The sequence below is a fragment of the Delphinus delphis genome, chromosome 2 (assembly GCF_949987515.2).
Source record: "Delphinus delphis chromosome 2, mDelDel1.2, whole genome shotgun sequence".
NCBI lineage: Eukaryota > Metazoa > Chordata > Mammalia > Artiodactyla > Delphinidae > Delphinus > Delphinus delphis.
The window spans coordinates 84,190,319-84,213,985 of record NC_082684.1 but is presented as its reverse complement, the minus strand read 5'-3'; the positions used below and the strand labels follow the sequence as shown (position 1 = coordinate 84,213,985).

The 23,667-nt window shown below is 38.3% G+C and overlaps 1 protein-coding gene and 1 long non-coding RNA gene across 2 annotated transcripts in view; one reads left to right on the top strand and one right to left on the bottom strand.

The window, feature by feature from the left end:
* Positions 1-21,979, top strand: part of LOC132419655 (uncharacterized) — a 42,657-nt gene extending 20,678 nt beyond the window's left edge. Inside the window, exons 3-4 of the long non-coding RNA XR_009518220.1 lie at positions 20,304-20,378; positions 21,896-21,979. This is a non-coding gene — a long non-coding RNA (uncharacterized lncRNA). The remainder of the gene's footprint in view (positions 1-20,303; positions 20,379-21,895) is intronic.
* BUB1B (BUB1 mitotic checkpoint serine/threonine kinase B) overlaps positions 1-23,667 on the bottom strand; it is a 57,760-nt gene that overhangs the window by 11,668 nt on the left and 22,425 nt on the right. Inside the window, exons 7-15 of the mRNA XM_060003548.1 lie at positions 22,513-22,727; positions 22,249-22,340; positions 20,479-20,708; positions 13,965-14,077; positions 13,317-13,432; positions 12,695-12,744; positions 11,507-11,567; positions 11,267-11,372; positions 7,915-8,189 (exon numbers count right to left, since the gene is read on the bottom strand). Of these exons, the coding sequence (XP_059859531.1) occupies positions 7,915-8,189; positions 11,267-11,372; positions 11,507-11,567; positions 12,695-12,744; positions 13,317-13,432; positions 13,965-14,077; positions 20,479-20,708; positions 22,249-22,340; positions 22,513-22,727 (1,258 nt within the window). The remainder of the gene's footprint in view (positions 1-7,914; positions 8,190-11,266; positions 11,373-11,506; positions 11,568-12,694; positions 12,745-13,316; positions 13,433-13,964; positions 14,078-20,478; positions 20,709-22,248; positions 22,341-22,512; positions 22,728-23,667) is intronic.

Below are 23,667 nucleotides of genomic sequence, written 5' to 3'. Positions count from 1 at the left end.
AAGAAAGAAAAAGCGAAATTATTCAAGGTGAATACATGCTAGAAAATGTGAAAAAAGTTTGAAAATACAGTTTTAAAAGTACAAAATGGCAAATTAAAGAATATTCCTGGGCTTCCCTGGTGGCGCAGTGGTTAAGAATCCGCCTGCCAATGCAGGGGACACGGGTTTGAACCCTGGTCCGGGAAGATCCCACATGCCGCGGAGCAACTAAGTCCGTGCGCCACAACTACTGAGCCTGCAAGCCACAACTACTGAGCCCACATGCCACAACTACTGAAGCCCGTCCTGGAGCCCATGCTCCACAACAAGAGAAGCCACTGCAATAAGAAGCCACGTACCACAATGAAGAGTACCCCCACTCGCCACAACTAGAGAAAGCCCGCACACAGCAATGAAGACCCAAGGCAGCCAAAAATAAATAAATAAAATAAAATTTATAAAAAAGCAGCTTGCTCCTTAAAAAAAACACAAAAAACTATTCCTAAAACTGGAATAAGTTTGTTTAAATCAGGTGGCTTTTAAATATAGAGAGATCACAAGGCTTAGTCCCTGGCTCTCTATGCCATTCCCCCCTTCTTCTTTATTCATTTCCACCTCTCTATCAAAAGATATTTTAAATAACATGTCTCCAGTGGAGCCAGCATGGCTACCAGGAGGACGAGAAATTCGTGTCTCCTCAAAACTAGGGCACCTACCAGGCACTGGTGGGGGACCACAGACATCTCAGGGGACGGGAGAAACCCCCAGCCACCAGGTAGGATGTGAGGTGTGGGGAGAGTGAAGGAGGAAGAGAAGTGGAGGGGGACCGGACTGGCACCCCTGAGGGGCAGCTGGGGGAGGGTAAGGGATCCACCCCGAAAGGGGGAAACTGGGGAATCATTAGGAGGGCAGAGGATCAAAAGGGAGCATGGCCATGTTTCCACTGCCCACTTGGACCCCCAGGAACCTGCTGAGATCCTGGGCCTGATCCTCTCCCCACTGAGGCCCTCTCCAGATGCACGGGTCCTGAGGGAGTGGGAGGGAGGGAAGGGGGAGCACAAGTAAAGGTTGGACTTCAGGGACCAACACCCCTGAGGGGTGTCTGGGGGAGGAGGAGTTCCTACACCCAGCAGGACCCACCCTTGGTTAGGGGTCCAGTGGCCCAGTGGGGGGCGGGGGCGGGAGACCCTGGCAGAGACCATGGGGGAGGGGCATGAAGAAACGGAAGGTAACACGGCCAGTGCCTTCCCTGTCCACTTAGGCACTGGGAAGCCTGTTGGGGTCCAGGGCCTAATCCTCTGCCCTCAGAGCCTCCCTCCTGCCCCGGAGAGCCCAAGCCCTGCCCCTACACCCTCACTCAGGGCTCTACCTCCAAACTCCCGAATGCCACACTCTACAGGTCTTTCTTTCCACGTGCTGCCTACCCCCTTCTGTGCAGGTCCTAAGCAGAGGCCCCGCCCCATGCTTGAACGTTGTCCCGCCTTGGCCCCACCCCATGCTCAAACGTCACCCCCATGCCCTAGGTCCCGCCCCACCCTAAACCCCATCCCCGCCTAAACTCCTCCCCCAGAGTCAAGGCTTTTTTTCTTTTCTTTTCTTCTCTTTCAGATTGGGTTCTGTTTTACCTTGTTGATTCACTGCTGTTGATTCTTTTGTATTTTTATTTTTCTTAATAAACCTTTTATTATTCTAATTTTATTTTATTTTTTACACTTTATTAGTGATCTCTCCTTTTGGCTTCTTTCCCACCCCACCCCCCTTTTTTTCCTTTTTTTTCTGCTGCGGTTTTATTTTACCTTGTTGCAGTTGCTTCAATTAGTTTATTTTTCCTAATATATTTTTTATCTTTCTAATTTTATTTTGTTTTTTATTCTTTGATATTGTACTGCCCAGTTTTCTCTTTCTTTCTTCCTTTTTTTTTATCCTGCCACAAAGCTTGCGGGATCTTGGTTCCCAGGCTGGAGGTCGGGCCTGAGCTCCTGTGATGGGAGCTCTGAGTCCAAACCACTGGACTAACAGAGAACCTCAGACTCCAGGGAATATCAATTGGAGTGAGGCCTCCTGGAGGTCCTCATCTCAGCACCAACACCTGGATATATCCAACTGCCTGCAAACTCCAGTGCTGGACGCCTCAGGCCAAACGACCAGTAAGACAGGAATACAACACCACCCATCAAAAAAAAAAAAGAAAAAGAAAAAGGACAAAAAAACTTGTTACAGACGAAGGAGCAAGGTAAAAACCTATAAGACCAAATTAATGAAGACGAAATAGGCAACCTACTGGAAAACGAATTCAGAATAATGATAGTAAAGATGATCCAAAACCTCGGCAACAGCATGGAGAAAATACAAGAAACATTTAACAAGGATCTAGAAGAACTAAAGAGCAAACAGTGATGAACAACACAATTACTGAAATTAAAAATACTCTAGAAGGAATCAATAACAGAATAACTGAGACAGAAGAATGGGTAAGTGAGCTGGAAGATAAAATGGTGGAAATAACTGCCAGGGAGCAGAATAAAGAAAAAAGAATGGAGCTTCCCTGGTGGCGCAGTGGTTGAGAGTCCGCCTGCCGATGCAGGGGATGCGGGTTCATGCCCTGGTCCGGGAAGATCCCACATGCCGCGGAGTGGCTGGGCCCGTGAGCCATGGCCGCTGAGCCTGCGCGTCTGAAGCCTGTGCTCCGCAACGGGAGAGGCCATAACAGTGAGAGGCCCTCGTACCAAAAAAAAAAAAAAAAAAAAAAAAAGAATGAAAGAATTGAGGACATTCTCAGAGACTCTGGGACAACATTAAACACACCAACATTCGAATTATAGGGGTCCCAGAAGAAGAAGAGGAAAAGATAGGCTCTGAGAAAATATTTGAAGAGATTATAGTTGAAAACTTCCCTATCATGGGAAGGGAAATAGTCAATCAAGTCCAGGAAGCACAGAGAGTACCATACAGGATAAACCCAAAGAGAAACACGCCGAGACATATATTAATCAAACTATCAAAAATTAAATAAAAAGAAAAAATACTGAAAGCAGCAAGGGAAAAGCAACAAATAACATATAAAGGAATCCCCATAGGTTAACAGCTGATTTTTCAGCAGAAACTCTGCAAGCCAGAAGCGAGTGGCAGGATATATTTAAAGTGATAAAAGGGAAAAACCTACAACCAAGGTTACTCTACCCAGCAAGGACCTCATTCAGATTTGACAGAGAATTTAAAACATTTACAAACAAGCAAAAGTTAAGAGAATTCAGCACCACCAAACCAGCTTTACAACAAATGCTAAAGGAACTTCTCTAGGCAGGAAATGCAAGAGAAGGAAAAGACCTACAATAACAAACCCAACAATTAAGAAAATGGTAATAGGAAGATACATATCGATAATTACCTTAAATGTAAATGGTTTAAATGCTCCAACCAAAAGACACAGACTGGCTGAATGGATACAAAAACAAGACCCGTACATATGCTGCCTACAAGAGACCCACTTCAGACCTAGGGACTCATACAGAGTGAAAGTGAGGGGATGGAAAAAGATATTCCATGCAAATGGAAATCAAAAGAAAGCTGGAGTAGCAATTTTCATATCAGACAAAATAGACTTTAAAATAAAGACTATTACAAGAGACAAAGAAGGACACTACATAATGATCAAGGGATCAATCTAAGAAGAAGCTATAACAATTGTAAATATTTATGCACCCAACATAGGAGCACCTCAATACAGAAGGCAAATGCTAACAGCCATAAAAGGGGAAATCGACAGTAACACAACAGTAGGGGACATTAACACCCCACTTTCACCCATGGACAGATCATCCAAAATGAAAATAAATAAGGAAACACAAGCTTTAAATGACACATTAAACAAGATGGACTTAATTGTTATTTATAGGACATGCCATCCAAAAACAACAGAATACACTTTCTTCTCAAGTGCTCATGGAACATTCTCCAGGATAGGCTATATCCTGGGTCACAAATCAAGCCTTGGTAAATTTAAGAAAACTGAAATCATTATCAGGTATCTTTTCTGACCACAACGCTATGAGACTAGATATCAATTACAGGAAAAAAACTGTAAAAAATACAAACACATGGAGGCTAAACAATATGCTACTAAATAACCAAGAGATCACTGAAGAAATCAAAGAGGAAATCAAAAAATACCTAGAAACACAAGACACTGAAAACAAGATGACCCAAAACCTATGGGATGCAGCAAAAGCAGTTCTAAGAGGGAAGTTTATAGCAATACAATCCTACCTCAAGAAACAAGAAAAATCTCAAATAAACAACCTAACCTTACACCTAAAGCAATTAGAGAAAGAAGAGCCAAAAGACCCCAAAGTTAGCAGAAGGAAAGAAATCATAAAGGCCAGATCAGAAATAAACAAAAAAGAAATGAAAGAAACAATAGGAAAGATTAATAAAACTAAAAGCTGGTTCTTTGAGAAGATAAACAAAATCGATAAACCATTAGCCAGACTCATCAAGAAAAAAAGGGAGAAGACTCAAATCAATAGAATTAGAAATGAAAAAGAAGTAACAACTGACACTGCAGAAATACAAAGGATCATGAGAGATTACTACAAGCAACTATATGCCAATAAAATGGACAACCTGGAAGAAATGGACAAATTCTTAGAAAAGCACAACCTCCTGAGACTGAACCAGGAAGAAATAGGAAATATAAACAGACCAATCACAAGCACTGAAATTGAAACTGTGATTTAAAATCTTCCAACAAACAAAAGCCCAGGACCAGATGGCTTCACAGGCGAATTCTATCAAACATTTAGAGAAGAGCTAACACCTATCCTTCTCAAACTCTTCCAAAATATAGCAGAGGGAGGAACACTCCCAAACTCATTCTATGAGGCCACCAGCACCCTGATACCAAAATCAGACAAAGATGTCACAAAAAATGAAAATTACAGGCCAATATCTCTGATGAACATAGATGCAACATCCTCAACAAAATACTAGCAAACAGAATCCAATAGCACATTAGGAGGATCATACACCATGATCAAGTGGGGTTTATCCCAGGAATGCAAGGATTCTTCAATATATGCAAATCAATCAATGTGATACACCATATTAACAAATTGAAGGAGAAAAACCATATGATAATCTCAACAGATGCAGAAAAAGCTTTTGACAAAATTCCACACCCACTTATGATAAAAACTCTCCAGAAAGTAGGCACAGAGGGAACCTACCTCTACACAAAAGGCCATATATGACAAACCCACAGCCAACATTGTCCTCAATGATGAAAAACTGAAACCATTTCCACTAAGATCAGGAACAAGACAAGGCTGCCCACTCTCACCACTATTATTCAACATAGTTTTGGAAGTTTTAGCCACAGCAATCAGAGAAGACCAAGAAATAACAGGAATCCAAATGGGAAAAGAAGTAAAATTGTTACTGTTTGCAGATGACATGATACTATACATAGAGAATCCTAAAGATGCTACCAGAAAACGACTAGAGCTAATCAATGAATTTGGTAGAGTAGCATGATACAAAATTAATGCACCGAAATCTCTTGCATTCCTATACACTAATGATGAAAACTCTGAAAGAGAAATTAAGGAAACACTCCTATTTACTACTGCAACAAAAAGAATAAAATACCTAGGAATAAACCTACCTAAGGAGACAAAGACCTGTATGCAGAAAACTATAAGACACTGATGAAAGAAATTAAAGATGATACAAACAGATGGAGAGATATACTATGTTCTTGGATTGGAAGAATCAACTTTGTGAAAATGACTATACTACCCAAAGCAATCTACAGATTCAATGTAATCCCTATCAAACTACCAATGGCATTTTTCACAGAACTAGAACAAAAAATTTCACAATTTGTACAGAAACACAAAAGACCCCAAATAGCCAAAACAATCTTGCAAAAGAAAAACAGAGCTGGAGGAATCAGGCTCCCTGACTTCAGACTATACTACAAAGCTACAGTAATCAAGACAGTATGGTACTGGCACAAAAACAGAAATATAGATCAATGGAACAGGACAAAAAGCCCAGAGATAAACCCACGCACACATGGTCACCTTATCTTTGCTTTGGGTAGTATAGTCATTTTCACAAAGTTGATTCTTCCAATCCAAGAACATAGGAGGCAGGAATGTAGAATGGAGAAAAGACAGCCTCTTTAATAAGTGGTGCTGGGAAAACTGGACAGCTACATGTAAAAGAATGAAATTAGAACACTCCCTAACACCATACACAAAAATAAACTCAAAATGGATTAAAGACCTAAATGTAAGGCCAGATACTATAAAACTCACAGAGGAAAACATAGGCAGAACACACTATGACATAAATCACAGCAAGATCCTTTTTGACCCACCTCCTAGAGAAATGGAAATAAAAACAAAAATAAACAAATGGGACCTAATGAAACTTAAAAGCTTTTGTACAGCAAAGGAAACCATAAACAAGATGAAAAGACAACCCTCAGAATGGGAGAAAATAATTGTAAATGAAACACCTGACAAAAGATTAATCTCCAAAATATACGAGCAGCTCATGTAGCTCAATATCAAAAACACAAACAACCCAATCCAAAGATGGGCAGAAGACCTAAACAGACATTTCTCCAAAGAAGATATACAGATTGCCAAAAAACACATGAAAGAATGCTCAACATCACTAATCATTAGAGAAATGCAAATCAAAACTACAGTGAGGTATCACCTCACACCAGTCAGAATGGCTATCATCAAAATACCTACAAACAATAAATGCTGGAGAGGGTGTGGAGAAAAGGGAACCCTCTTGCACTGTTGGTGTCAATGTAAATTGATACAGCCACTATGGAGAACAGTATGGAGCTTCCTTTAAAAGCTAAAACTAGAATTCCTATATGACCCAGCAATCCCACTACTGGGCATATACCCTGAGAAAACCATAATTCAAAAAGAGTCATGTACCACAATGTTCAATGAAGCACTATTTACAATAGCCAGGACATGGAAGCAACCTAAGTGTCCAGTGACAGATGAATGGATAAAGAAGATGTGGCACATATATACAATGGAATATTACTCAGCCATAAAAAGAAATGAAACTGAGTTATTTGTAGTGAGGTGGATGGACCTAGAGTCTGTCATACAAAGTGATACAAGTCAGAAAGAGAAAAATAGATGCTGTACGCTAACATATATATATGGAATCTAAAAGAAAAAAAAAAGGTTCTGATGAACCTAGGGGCAGGACACGAACAAAATCACAGATGTGGAGAGTGGACTTGGGGACATGGAGAAGGGGAAGGGTGGGCTGGGACGAGGTGGGAGAGTAGCACTGACACGAATACACTACCAAATGTAAAATAGATAGCTAGTGGGAAGCAGCTTCATGGCACAGGGAGATCAGCTCAGTGCTTTGCGACCACCTGGAGTGGTGGGATGGGGAGGGTGGGAGGGAGACGCAGGAGGGAGGGGATATGGGGATATATGTGTGCATGTAGCTGAGTCACTTTGTTGTACAGCAGAAACTAACACAACACTGTAAAGCAATTATACTCCAATAAAGATGTTAAAGAAAACCAAAAACATGTCTCTAATTGCCTATTTGAAATTAGCATCAACCTACTCTACCATTATTTTAACCTCAATATTAAAGGAAAAATAAATGCCTCGTCTCTAGCAATCAGGTACACTTTGCTGAGTTTTCTCAAAGATACCATATCCGGCAAAATTTACTTTTAACCCTTAGAATCAAATCAGATACTAAATCCCATTAACACTTTATCTGGAGGAGCCCAGCTGTCAGGTAAAGCACTTAGCACAGTACCCAGCAGGTAGTAAAAGCTTCATAATTGATTGCTATAACTGACAAGCACACACAGAATAAGAAAGCCCTCAAACAACCTGATTTGTACAACCTATAATCACCAGTCACCTCAGCTTCTTGATGCTGAGAGTTGGATTGTAGATAGTGCCACAAGCAGTTTGCTGGTCCTCAGAAGTCTTCACATCTAGGTCCTCTTCCTGCAACAGTCTCTCAGGATCAGAAGGGAGATCCTTCAAGGATATTATCTCATGAAAAGGAGTGGATGCAAAACGAGCTGCTCTAGCGAAGTCACAAGTGTCTTCTGGGTTAGGACAAATAGTTACATTCCTGAAACCTGTGATAATAGCATCCTCACTCAAGGGCTCAATTCCTGTAAATTCATCCTGAAAAACCACAAAAAACTTAGCTCAAACATTTCAGTGAGCATATGAATGGCCTATCTTTTTTAGTGAAAGAGATACATATTAGATAAGTGATTTTTAACACAGGGTGCAAAAGCATCATATCAGAATCTCTAGAGAAAGACAAATTTAAAAAGCACATCATTACATTTGAGGAAAAAGGTTTTGTATTATGAAAACAGCAAATTATATATCATCAAAAAATACACTGTGAGGATTTTCCATACAAAGGAAAAATACTGGACAATGTTTTTTTCCCAACCAATTTCACCTAGGAACTAGAGGACTAATGCTATTTTTCTTCTGGCTTTGGCCTAGAATATGTTCCAATAATCTGCTATCCTCCTAGCTTTTAAGTCTTTTTCTTTGACAAATGTTTAATTTCTATTTTATTTCTTAAAGGTAATTCATGATCATGGTAGAAAATATGGGAAAAAAAGTATAAAATAATGGAAAACATTTAAAATACACCTTTGTCGCCATAAAAAAAATACACCTTTGTCTTTAAAAGTAATACAGGTATATAGTTTTAAAAAGTCAACTAGTTTAAAAGGATATATAGTGAAAAAGTCTCCTTTCCACACTTGATTCCCCCTGACGTCTCCACTCCAGTTACTACTCCCCAGAGGCAACTGCTATGACCATATACATCTGGTAGGATACATGCACAAGCATATTCTATGCATTTAAAAAAGAGGTTTTAAAACAAGTGAAATTATAGCATCTATGCTAGTCTATATTATTCCTTCTCATTATATTTTTTAGTATATTTTCTGTGCTATTAAAAATTCTTTAGAAACATGATGGTAACATTGTGGGTTTATCAGAAGTTGACCTAATGTTTTAGGTTATCCCCTGTTTTTCACTGTCATAAAACTATTTTAAATATTCTTGTAGATTTAAATCTTTAAGAATATGTTAACTTTCTTAGGAATAATTCATAAAAGTAGAACTATCAGGTCAAAAAGGTAATTGAACACTAAGTGTCTTTATACATACCGCCCTCAGAGGGATTGTACCATTTTATACATTTACCTGAAGTACACAAAAGTGCCTATTTCATTTAACCCTTATAGATACTAGATATTAATTTTCTAAATCATTACCAATATGATATATACTCTGAATTTCTGACTCAACATTATTTAGTAGAGGTGAGACACATCTAGAAGAAACAATAAGTGAAACTAAAAAATTGTAAGATTAGAGTAAAATAGATGTCTGCAGTCTAAGAATACATTTTATGAAATTCTACTTATGGCCCTATTAGTTTAGACACTTTAAATTTTTTTTTTTTGGTAGGGGAAAGAATCCTGGTAGGTACCTATTAACAAAATTCAAGTAAGAGGTTTAAGACAAAAAAACTAGATTGAGACTTACCCCTTTAATAATTTAGTCCATCCTTGAACAGCTGAACCTAGAACCACTACCTCCAAATCTAGCCTATCCATCTATTCTCTGGTGGTATTCTCCAGAACACAGTATGTAAAACTTACTCTTCTACATCATTATCTTTTCATAGCAGTCAGTGGACTACCTATATTAGAATTACCTGGGAAACTATTTAAAACAAATAAAAATACATGCTTGGGTTTTATCCCTGGAAATTCCAATTCAGTATAGTTGGAATGGGGCCTGACCACCTTTAGTCATAAATGGCTCCCGAGGTTCCTCTGGGTTGCTGGAAATTTTCTGTATCTTGACATGGGTGAAGACCGCACAGATATTCACATATATAAAAATTAATATTTGTGCAGTTTATGAATATAAAATATACCTCAATAAATAAGTAAACAAAAACATGTTTGAGTCATTCCCTAGGATGTGGAGAATATACTGTTTTAAATCAGTGTTTTAAATCACTGTAGCTACTGATCATGTCTCCCCTTAAAAGTCTTCAGATTAAACATACTCAGTTCCCTTCAATCTCAAGACAAGTTTCCAGATGCTGGTTTAAGACTTCAATGAAATGTCACTGATAAAGTTTATTTACTTTGTCTTGAATATCTACACAGGGTCTTTTTTTATCCTAAGTATTATCATGTCACTAGTCCACAGTGATTAAAATAAAACATTACTACAAAAAAAAAAGGTTCGTTCACATAACTCTTTCATTGCCAATGTTTCATAAACATTTTATAAGATCCTTGGCTTTCAAGGCAGTGATTTTTCCCCCACTTTAAAAAACTGAGATATAATTAACATATCCAAAACTTCACCCTTTAAAAGTGTGCATTTCAGTGGTTTTTAGTATATTCATAGGGCTTTGCAACCATCACCATCTAACTCCAGAACATCTTCATCACCTCAAAAAGAAACACCATATCCATTTGTAGTCACTTTCCAACCCACTCTCTCCCTAATCCCCTGGAAATCCCTAATCTACTTTCTGTCTTTATGGATTTGCCTATTCTGGACATTTCACATAAATGGAATCATACAATATGTGTTCTTTTGTGTGTGGCTTCATTTTAGCAGTGTTTTCAAGGTTCATTCATGTTGTAAGATATATCAGTACTTCATTCCTTCTTATGGCTGAATAATATTCCATTGTATGGATACACAACGTTTTGTTTATCCATGCATCAGTTGACGAACACTGGGCTGTTTCCAGTTTTTGGCTATTATGAAAAATGCTGCTATGAACATTCATGTAAAGCTTTTTGTGTGAAGATATGTTTTAAATTCTTTTGGATATATACCTAGGAGGGAATTGCTGGATCATATGGTAACTCTATGTTCAACATTTTGAAGAACTGCCAAACTGTTTTCCAAAGAGGATGCATCATTTCACATTCTCACCAGCAAAGTATGAGGGTTCTAGTTACTTCCCATCCTCACCAACACTTGTTGTCTTTTTGATTATAGCCATCCTAGAGCATGTGTGCAACATTTCACTGTGGTTTTGATTTTCATTCTCTGATAACAGATGGTTTTGAGCGTCTTTTCATGTGCTTATTTCAAGCCAATAATTTTCATTTTAACCCTAAACTTTTGTGAGAATTGAATGAAACTATCCACTAGTCCATTTATATAAACTTAGGGATATTGCTCCTTACACAAACATCTGGAGATACATCCTCATTTGAGGTGATGCTTTCTGAAGTTTTGAGAACTGCAAGGGGCCTTCGTTGGGCTAAAACCCGTGGGGGATCTGCAGAAGGACTGGAAAAAGACATATTTCATTCAGCAATTTTTCTCTTAACATAGATAACAGTAACCCCCTGTTTCATCCTCATTTATAATAATAGAAAACTTTTAATTGTCGAAACAAAACAAAACCAAAAAACCCCTCAAACCTGATAGTCTTTTTTTCTGAAAGAAGAAATTCATCAAAAATGGAGAAAGGTACACTGGAACCTATAGAAAGAGAGACTAAATTTACACTCTTAAGAGTAAATGCCCTACTCTTCAAGACAACTAGGTCAATTAACATTTTTGCTGTTTGAAAGCATAAAGACAATTTTGTTTATCTTTTATAATAAATAATTTCAAATATATAAAAGTAGACGTCATTTAATAACAATTACCTAAACATGGATGATCTTGTGTCATCTTTATTTCCCACTACTACTCCCCCAAACCTAACCCAATTCTGGATTATTTTGAAGCAAATACAAAACACCGTATCATTGCATATGTAAATATTTTAGTACATATTTCTTAAAGAGATAGCCTCTTTTTAAAAAGCATAATCTCAAAACATGATCATACCTATAGAATTAACAATTTCTGTATTCAAATATCCAGTCAGAGGTTTCACATTTTACCAAAACTTTCTAGAAAGTTTGAATTAGGAATGCAAAGTAGATTCATACACTGTGACTAGTTGAAATGCCTCTTAAATTGCTTTTATTTTATAGGGTTTTTGTTTTTGCTATTAATTTTTTATTTTAGAAACTGGGTTGTTTGCCCCATAATGCTGGATTTTTTGCCAATTATATTGTTTCACATGTTCTTCTATGCTTTGCATTTCCTATAAATTAATGGTTAGAATTAGAGGTTTAATCAGATTCTACTGAATTTTTTTAACTACTTATAGATGGATATTCATGTGTCTACCACTTTTAACATGTTTCTGAAAAGACAACAAATTTGAATATAAAATAGCTTTAGTTTTAAGCTTTCCCCCTCATTCTTCCAAAAAACCACTTTCCACTCTTGGCTGCTGGGTACTACTGATATGCTTAGCTAGAGTACACTAACTAAAGTGGAAGATTATTTTGTAGTTAGTATAAATTTAAATTACATTTAAACCAAATATTTTAAAGCAATGAGTTATTTTATAAAAATATTCTTTCAAATGTCTAACATATCTTGAATCATATGCTTATAACTGAATTCCATGATTCAAATATAACAGTACCTTAGTCCCTCTCTCTGCTTTCTTTCAAATCCTTTTACCACAATCAAGAAAAGTATTTACACTTATTACATAATGCCTTTGTATCAGTAAGTTCTTCATGAGATTGTCAAATAAAACTCACTTTTAGAATGAGGCTGTTCTTGCCAAATGTTTTCTGCAAGTGAAGTTTCCCTGTGAAGAAATTTGTTTTAAAACATGTGCTTAGTACCCACAGAAAGAATTATTTAATCCTTAAAAGTCCAAGAGGTCTTTTTATTAAATATAATCTTCTTCACTCTAAGATAAAGAAAATATTCTAGTACCATTAAACCAAATTCTTTAAGATAGAACCTTCAGTCATTAAAATTGTCATAGAATTATATTTGATAACAGATGTTAAGTTACATTAACAGTATAAGCAGATTACAAAATGGTAAGCTTTCATTTTTATAAAACAAAACCAAAACAACAAATAAGAATATACCAATGTTAATACTAGTCATCTCTTGGTAGTAGAAATGGGTGGTATTATCATTTAAAAAATTATTTGGTTGTTTTTATAAGAAACATGTATTTTTTTTAATGGAAAAAAGCCAGCACCCAGACCTCCCTCATCAGCATCAAAGCTTATGTTGTGACAAAGACTTGGAAAAATCATGTCTCAATACTATAAAAGTTAAGGAGACTTCAAGTCACTAGAGAGTCAAAGGTCAGTTCTAGATGCCCTCCTATAAGCACCATCCCTCCCACCAATGCGGTCCTACCTGGCACAAGAGTTTACTGGGAAAACAGAATTGCATAGAGCCATTCCTGGTATTTCCTGAGACTCTGAAACAATTCGCAGTTCAGCTGTCTCCTTTGTAGACATCTTCTCTTCTTGCTATTTGCATTAAATAAACAAAATCAATGTGTCCCTACTATATAGAAAATGCTACCTATTCTCAAGTTTTAGTGCCAAAATTAACTTTACTATACTCTTCCCCTAGACATATATTAACCATATAAAATGTCTGTACCACAAAAGTTCTTCCCAATAATTTATGTTCCCAGTATAAACTGGTACTGTTGTACTCAACTGAGTAGTGGCACGGAAATACACACTAAATTTCTTTAGCTAATCTCATTTTAATGGAACATAACTAGAATAAAAATCTAAAGTAAGAAGTAACAGAATAGTGATTTAGAGTATAACTAAGAAGTCAATAGTCAATAAATTGCATCACTTATATGCCACAAATTCCATTTGAAGTCACCTGTTAAAATTACTTTCCTGCTCAACTTTACTGATACTAATAGCAAAGAAACTATCAGAAACTGAGTGGGTCTGACAGGACTTTTTACTTTCTATATTTTTATATTGTTTAAATTTGTTTCAATAAGCATTAGTTGTATGTATTGAAAAAGAGAATGACCTGATCACTTGCTCTTTCTTGCTGAGTAGTTTGGATTTCTTTTAGCTTCTTCTCCATCTCTTCAATCTGCTTCTGCATTTCTGCTCTCTTCTCTGCACTGGTCAGTAGCTCAGCTAGAAACAGTGAAGTTGGCTGAGGCATTACTCCTCATAGCAATTTATCCTGTCAAAAACTGTCTTTGGGGCTCATGTCCTCAACGTATGTTAATATTACAGATGAGAATGATACAAATGGAGCAAAGCCCTCAACTTGAGGTCTAGGTCTCTATTATTATTATTATTATTTTTTTGCAGTACACGGGCCTCTCACTGTTGTGGCCTCTCCCGTTGTGGAGCACAGGCTCTGGATGCGCAGGCTCAGCGGCCATGGCTCACGGGCCCAGCCGCTCCGCGGCATGTGGGATCTTCCCGCACCAGGGCACGAACCCGTGTCCCCTGCATCGGCAGGCGGACTCTCAACCACTGCGCCACCAGGGAAGCCCCAAGGTCTCTATTATTTATTCAGTCAATAAAAAATAGAATATCTATTATGTGCCAAGCACAACTTTAAGAATTTACGTTTTAGTGGTACATAATACAAAGTCCTTGGTCATGTGATGCTAACGTTCAATTTGGGACAAACACAGAAATTAACAAGAAAAATCAGTTTTAAAAATAAAACTAAATAGGTGATGTGAGAATGTGTCACTGGGTAGGGGGATGGAGGTCAGGGGCTACTTAAGACCAGAGATCAGGGAAGATCATCTAAGAAAGTTACATTAGAAAGCTGTAACCTGGATGACAAGGGGCCAGTCATATAAAGATCTGGGGAAAGATTTTAGGCCAAAGGACTAGCTGGCACAAAGGCCCTAATGCAGGAACAAGATTATTGTGTTCAAGGATTCAAAAGAAGGCCAACATGGTTGTAGCACAGATAGAGGGAGCAAACTAAAAGATGAGGTTGGAGAGGTAGGCAACGGCCAAATCACGTAGGGGTAAAGACACTGTACTGCATTCTAAGACAATGAAAAAACACTGGAGAATTTTAAATAAAGGAGTGACATGATCTGACTTCTTTTTTTTTGTGTGTGGTATGTGGGCCTCTCACTGTTGTGGCCTCTCCTGTTGCGGAGCACAGGCTCCGGACGCGCAGGCTCAACGGCCATGGCTCACGGGCCCAGCCGCTCCGCGGCATGTGGGATCTTCCCGGACCGGGGCACGAACCCGTGTCCCCTGCTTCGGCAGGCGGACTCTCAACCACTGTGCCACCAGGGAAGCCCATGATCTCACTTTTTAAAAAAGATAATTTGCTGTGAATAAAATGGACTGTGTTAAGGCCAGAATGAGGGCAGAAAGTCTAATCGCAGTAGTCCAGCTAAAAGACTGTGGTTTCGATAGAGGTAATAATGGGAATGGTGATAAATAAAAGATTTATGAAATTTCTTGGTGGTAAAGTTGATAGGCTTATTCATTAGATGTGGGGGAATGGTAAAGAAAGAGGGATCAGAGATGACTTCTGGACTTTTTTTGGCTTGAACTAACTGCGTGCATGGGGATGCCTTTTATTGAGATAGGGAAGCCTGTGGTACATTTGCATATTGGGGTGTGGTTTGTGACAGAAATCACTAACTTTGTTTTTCTTTAAAGTATTTATTTGGCTGCACCAGGTCTTAGTTGCAGCATGCAGGATCTTCCTTGCGGCATGCGGGATCTTTTAGTTGAGGTATGTAGGATATTTAGTTGCGGCATGCAAACTCTTAGTTGCAGCACGTGGGATCTAGTTCCCTGACCAGAGATCGGACCAGGGCCCGCTGCATTGGGAATGCAAAGTGTTAGTCACTGGACCACCAGGGAAGTCCCAGTAACTATTTTTGGTTAGGTTGACTTTAAAATGTCTATTAGGATAGCCAATAGATGCAGGCAACTAAATGTGAGTCTGCGGTTCAGATGAAATGTCAGGGATGGGGATATGAATTTGAGAGTCCATGGCTTGAAAACAGTATTTAATCTATTACCTAAAGATAGCTGTTGAAAGAAAAGATAATTGGGATACTTCAGAACTCTCCCCTGGGCCTCAAGAAGAGGTCCTGAATGAGAAGAACAGGAGTAAAGGAAACTGAATGGGAATACACATCAAGGAAGAAGCCAAGAGAAGCATTTCATATAGTATTTCATCAACTGTGCCAAATGAAGCCAAGAGGTCAATAAAGATCAGGACTGAGAAAGAGCCATAAGATTTGGCAAAAAGGAGGTTTCTGGTCACCGTGATGACTGGAATAGAAGGGATGCTTGAGGAAATAATAGGCAGCAAAAGATGATTACAATTCCCCCCAAATTTTGCTGTGAAAGAGAGTATAAAAACGGGGTAGTAGCTAGAGAAGAATATGAGGATAATGGAGATTTTTTCTTTTCCTTTTTTTTTTAAAGAATGGGGACATTAGAGTATATATGTATAAATTAGTGAGAATGGTTTAGTAAAAAGGGAAAATACTGGAAGGGGAAGAAAAAAGGGCCACTCCTTTGATAAGAACAGAGAAACATTAATTTTTTAAAAAATTTATTTATTTATTTATTTACTGGCCATGTTGGGTCTTCATTGCTGCCCATGGGCTTTCTTTAGTTGTGAGTGGGGCTACTCTTCGTTGGGGTGCACAGACTTCTCATTGCGGTGGCTTCTCTTGTTGCGAAGCATGGGCTCTAGGGGCGCAGGCTCAGTAGTTGTGGCACACGGGCTCAGCTGCTCCGTGGCATGTGGGATCTTCCCAGACCGGGGCTCGAACCCGTGTCCCCTGCATTGGCAAGCAGATTCTTAACCACTGCACCACCAGGGAAGCCCCAGGGAAACGTTAATTTTAACAGAAAGAATGAGTGTATAGGTACAGACTGCAGATATGGTAGATTTGGTGGAAGAAAATGGTGTTACCATTACATTCCTTCTATTTTCTCAATGAAATTAGAAACGAGATTATAGGTGAGGAGGGACAGGGATGCAGATTTGAAAATATGAAAGAAAATTAAATTAGTTGTTTAGCAGAAAGAAGAAATTCACCTACCAGGAAACTAGAATGATTGTTAGGCACTGGTAAATGCTCATTTGAGATTTGTGGTCAAGAATTTAAAATGACTGGACAGCTACATGTAAAAGAATGAAATTAGAACACTCCCTAACACTATACACAAAAATAAACTCAAAATGGATTAAAGACCTAAATGTAAGACTGGACCGTATAAAACTCTTAGAGGAAAACATAGGAAGAACACTCTTTGACATAAATCACAGCAAGATCCTTTTTGACCCACTTCCTAGAGAAATGGAAATAAAAACAAAAATAAACAAATGGGACCTAAGGAAACTTAAAAGCTTTTGCACAGCAAAAGAAATCATAAGCAAGACGAAAAGACAACCCTCAGAATGGGAAAAAATATTTGCAAACGAAGCAATTGACAAAGGATTAATGTCCAAAATATATAAACAGCTCATGCAGCTCAATATCAAAAAAACAAACAACCCAATCAAAAAATGGGTGGAAGACCTACATAGACATGTCTCCAAAGAAGACATACAGATGGCCAAGAGGCACATGAAAAGATGCTCAACATCACTAATTATTAGAGAAATGCAGATCAAAACTACAATGAAGTATCACTTCACACCGGTTAGAATGGGCATCATCAGAAAATCTACAAACAATAAATGCTGGAGAGGGTGTGGAGAAAAGGGAACCCTCCTGCACTGTTGGTGGGAATGTAAACTGATACAGCCACTATGGGGAACAGTATGGAGGTTCCTTAAAAAACTAAAAATAGAACTACCATATGACCCAGCAATCCCACTACTGGGCATATACCCAGAAAAAACCGTAATTCAAAAAGACACACGCACCCCAATGTTCATTGCAGCACTATTTACAATAGTCAGGTGATGGAAGCAACCTAAATGTCCATCAACAGATGAATGGATAAAGAAGATGTGGTACAGGCTTCCCTGGTGGCATAGTGGTTAAGAATCCGCCTGCCAATGCAGGGGACACAGGTTCAAGTCCTGGTCCAGGAAGATCGCACATGCCGCGGAGCAGCTAAGCCCATGTGCCACAGCTACTGAGCCTGTGCTCTAGAGCCTGCGAGCCACAACTATTGAAGCCCGTGTGCCTAGAGCCTGTGCTCCGGAACAAGAGAAGCCCGCGCACCACAACGAGAAGCCCGGGCACCACAACAAAGAGTAGCCTCTGCTCGCTGCAACTAGAGAAAGCCCGCGCACAGCAACGAAGACCCAATGCAGCCAAAAATAAATAAATTTATATATATAAAAAAAAGATGTGGTATATATATACAATGGAATATTACTCAGCCATAAAAAGGAACGAAATTGCGTCATTTGTAGAGATATGGATGGAACTAGAGACTGTCATACAGAGTGAAGTAAGTCAGAAAGAGGAAAACAAATATGGTATATATTTGCATATATGTGGAAATATATGTGCATATATTTCCACATATATGTGGAATCTGGGAAAATGGTACAGATGAACTGGTTTGCAAGGCAGAAATAGAGACACAGATGCAGGGAACAAACGTATGGCTACCAAGGGCGGAAAGTGTGGGGTGGGATGAACTGGGAGATTGGGATTGACATATATACACTAATATGTATAAAATAGATAACTAACAAGAACCTGCTGTATAGCACAGGGAACTCCACTTCGCTGTACAGTAGAAACCAATACAACATTGTAAAACAACTATACCCCCCCCCACAAAAAAAAGAATTTAAAATGAGACCGATGCACACAGTTGCATTTTTCTCCAGCTACATTTAAACTGTCAATACTTGGATGCAGGTACAGAGTGTGAGCAGAGAGCTGGATTTAAGCAGGGTTGAGGTTCTGCCAGGTGAATACAGTATAGTGGATCATGTAGGGAGTAGAAAGTAAGATATGAGCCAGGTGCTTAGTCAGTTAATGAGTGACAGGGAGTGACTAAAAAGTCTGAGGTGAGAACACTAAGGAGGTTGAAGAGGCAGAAAAAAAAAAATTGGAAGACATGAATCCGAAAGAAGCTTTTTGAAGGAGGATGGGGAATATGGTTTGGAAGTAGCAATGGTAGGAAAGGATAACAGCCTTGTCTTTAGGCCCAACCTGTGGCTTCCTCATTTCTCATATCCCTACCTGAGAGTGAAAGTCTGCAACAATCTTTGAAGCTAATTTTCAGTATAAGAAGAAACCTCTTTCTTATAGGCATAAGGATTTATAAGAGTACAAACTAGATTCAGAGACAAGTTTAGGAAATGAGTATTAAAATATCCTCAAAGGTCAATACTTTTTTTAACTACTCAAATCCCAACTAACCCTAGCTCAGGTCCTTCTTTGGCTAGTTGAGAATAAAATGTACTATTTTACCGGTATATACTTGGCATAGCTAGAGCCTTCCCTTTAGGAAGCAGTAGTTTTAATCTAAGTACCTAGTTCCTTTCCCAGCTCATATTTGGCTACTTTGCTAGCCTACTTCTTTGTTGTGGTGGTTCCCACTTTGAAAAGCTTTACACAACCAGCTCCTTGCTTTTTAACCATTCCCTGTCTCCTACCTAGACACGTAGATTCCATTTTTCAATGTACTATTTGAGCCCAGAGCACTTCTGTCAACCTTGGAAGGCACCAGTTGATGTAACAAATAGGGCAATTCCAAACGTACAGTCTGCTTTACAGACGTTTGCTTCTAACTTGTCACCTGGAACTCTGAAATATATTTTTCTCAAACAAATTACAAGTGATGGTTAAGTTTCCCAGCTAGCCTTATGAATGCCACGTCTCCTTAAGTGAGCTGAGCTGCAATAGTAGGTTACTCTGGATGCCTGTGTTTAAAAAAAAAAAAAAATTTCTTCTTTCTTGGTATAGATCCTAGTCAAAATGTCTAAATGAATGAAATTTATTTCTGGACTCTCCCTTACCTCCCTTTCTGTACTCTCGCGCATCTTCTAATGCCTTAAGCTCCAAATGCTATACTTCCCTACTTTCAGCCTATTCTGCACACCTCTTGCCCCCAAGTACTTCTAGGCTTCAGAATCAGAACCACTTCCCACTTCCCCCAAATTCCCAGTTTTTCAATTTATAGTGAAGCTTCCCTTAACTTAGAAAGAACATAATGTCTTTACTAATCAGTACACATCACTATCATCTAAATGAGTGAGTATGTTAACCTAAATAAGCCCTGGGAGAAATTTCGGCTGAAGTATCAAAAGTAAAGTGAAATATTTAGGAAATGTTAGGAAAAGCACTCTGTCTGCCAATTGCAGGGAAATTATGAATTGGTCATGCAGTTCCTTTACTTTTGAACACAAACTTAGTTGCTTAATATTTTTCCTCAGGGGTTTCATGGAAAGCAACAACGGAAATTCAGCCTAAATGGAGAAACATAGAAACCACAGAAGCATCACATAAAGGTACACACAATGGGGTAATTTTCCTCAGACTTAACATATCAACTCAATCTTCCTACAACTAAGTTATTTTTACAAACTTGAACTAGATCAATACACATACCTTCTCTTCGCTCTTTTAATTTCTTCCGGAAAACCTCAGCCCGGATCTCCTCAAAGGAGAACTCCCCCACTCCTGCATAAATCTTCTCCTTACAATACATCATTTTCTCTTTCTTCTCCTCAGACTCTTGCTGAAGGCTCTGAACTCTTTGCAGGAGATCTCCTTCTTCCTTTCCAGGCTTTCTTGTGCTTAGAATGTGGTTTATACTGGGTTCAATTTTACATGGTGTCCTAAAAGAAGCAAGATAATTATTATTCACCATACAGATCAAATGAGTTATTTCTTACGTTTTGACAGAACACAGGGACAATGTCAGTAGTGAGGCTATATGTGAGCGATTCCAAAAAAACAAAAACAAAAAAGACTGAGAAAACAGGCTAAAAATAATTTACATGGTCCATCAACAATTATGTTCTGAGTACTACTATGATGAAGAAAGAAATTAGGTGTAAGTTAGGTTCATCATATAGCTTTTATTAGTTATAGGTAAAAATAAATCTGAATACCATATCTTTTTTTTAAAGGAGGTAATATTTTTATTAAAAAATTGTTTTTATTGAAGTATAGTTGATTTGTGTTCATTTCAGATGTACAGCAAAGTGATTCACTTATACATATATATATATATATATATATACTTATAGATATATTCTTTTTCAGATTCTTTTCCCTTATAGGTTATTACAAAATATTGAGTATAGTTCCCTGTGCTATACAGTAGGTCCTTGTTGGTTATCTATTTTACATATAGTAGTGTGTATATGTTAATCCCAACCTCCTAACTTATCTCTCCCCTCATCTTTCCCCTTTGGTAACCATAAGTTTATTTTCTATGTCTGTGGAAATATCTAAATCAAAGCCAGTGTATGAAATGAAGTTAACTTATGCAATACAGCCCATTTTCCATTGTTTAGCACCCCAAAGAATTAGAGTTAGGAATATAGCATTTAGGGAACTGATGATGTGAAATTCAATGTTCTCAGCTGAGGGGGAAGAATGAGAGTGGTAATATAGGTTTGAAAAGAATGAAGCATAAAGTACCTCAATCGGGATAGGGCAGATGTTCTCAATCTGGACAATGGATCAGAAACACTTATGTATCTTTTATTTTCTTATGTACCTTTTTACAACTAAAGATACCTGGTCTTCACCTCAGATACACTGGATCAGAACCTTGAATGGCCCAAGCATCTACATGCTTAAAAGCCTTCCTCAACTGATAAAAGACTCTATGAAAATCCCACACAAACATCATACCTAGCATATACGAAGGGTTATAGCTTAGTTATGAGGAAACTCTTGCCATGGGGTGCAAAATACGACCTAATATTAGAACTCCACAATGTTACATATTAGACTGAATCTCAGACTGCCTGTTTATTTAATCATCATCTATCATATTTTTTCTTTTAAACAGAAATGCCAAGGGTTAGGAAGAAAAAGACATCCAGAAAGAAAAAGCAGGTTACGAGGAAAAACTGCCATAATTTCTCATTACTGTCAATAACAAAGGTAGAACACCTCATTTAAATCACAGTGACTGTCTTTGACTACAGCAATGTAAATATAAACCTATTGAGTTTATTCCTTAATAATACCAACAAATAGTCTTTTAGCCCTAACATACTCAAAAAAATATAGATGTAAAGGAAATAAAACTTTGGTTTACCTTCATCCCCACAAAGAAGAAAATGCCTTTGGGAACTAGGATAGGTGCCCCTGCCCACTCTTCATAATTCCCACCTCAAAATATCTGGAAACCAAACTCACATAACTGGCTGTTGTGCAGTCTCTTCCACATATGGAGTAAAACTGGGAAGCACAGGGGGTACAGCTGTCATAGAAGCTGCATTGCCACGAGGCTGGCGATGAAGAAGAAAACTAAAATTACCATGGTTTTACATTCTGACACAACATATGCCGACCATGCCTAATTATTCAAGAGGAATTAAGAGAGATGCTAAAAATACTCATCTACTCTAACTCTGAAGTCTTTGTTATGTCAGCAAATAAACTGGATCTAAGAGTCCTTACCCTGTATTCCAAAGGCCTGCCTGTGTTCCAAGGGCCAGCTTGCAGCTCATTCTCTTTGGCCCTGGACACAGGAGGTGCTATCCATGGCTGCCCTGTAGGCCTAGATGACTCCGCTCTAGAAGGTTCATCAGCATTTTCATCAAAAACAGTAATTCTAGAATTACTTTGCATCTGTTGAAGAACTGGATTTTGGAGTCCTCTGTTGTGCCTTGGAGCTAAGAGAAAAATATTAAAACTCCATGTAAAATCTTTAATTATCAATTTAGATGCCCAAGAAGGTATACCTAATTCTTTCCCAAATCAAGGAGATTACTTCTACTACCACACAATCATAGATTTTTTTAAATAATAATTTTAAAAACCTTAATGGATCAAATTAGTAATTTTTAAGTCCATTCTGTATGTTACTTATACCCTACCTCTTTTCCCTCACCTGTAATCTTTTATGCATAGATATCCAAGAAACAAATTCTACATCTTCCTTCAGTCATCATTCTAACATTGCCTAATTTTACCAGACTAACCTAATCTTAATCTTCATTTTTCAGTTTAAAACTTTCCCTCAATGGAAATCAGCTGAAATGTACTGAATCTAGAAAAAACAAATTAGCCCACTTATTAGTGGTATTCTCTTTAGTGGGGCTGCTTATTAGAATCAAGCTTCATCATGATCTGGATGAAATATTCTTTAAGACTATATTCCTTATACCCTAATTCTCAGATCTCCAAGGAACATTCTGAGTATTAATTTTTATTTATTTTTGGCAGCGTTGGGTCTTTGTTGCTGCACACGGACTTCTCATTGCAGTGGCTTCTCTTATTGGGGAGCACGGGCTCCAGGGCGCACAGGCTTCAATGGTTGTGGCGCACAGGCTCTAGAGCGCAGGCTCAGTAGTTGTGGTGCATGGGCTTAGCTACTCTGTGGCATGTGGGATCTTCCCAGACCAGGGCTCAAACCCATGTCCCCTGCATTGGCAGGCAGATTCTTAACCACTGTGCCACCAGGGAAGTCCCCATTCTGAGTATTAAAAGTTGATATCAGGAAAGGGATAAGAGATCTTTTAAAAATCTGGTCTACATGTCTAACTGCTATAAATTTGGTTAATAATTATTTATCTTTGTACCTTCCACTCAATTTTGCTGTAAACCTAAATT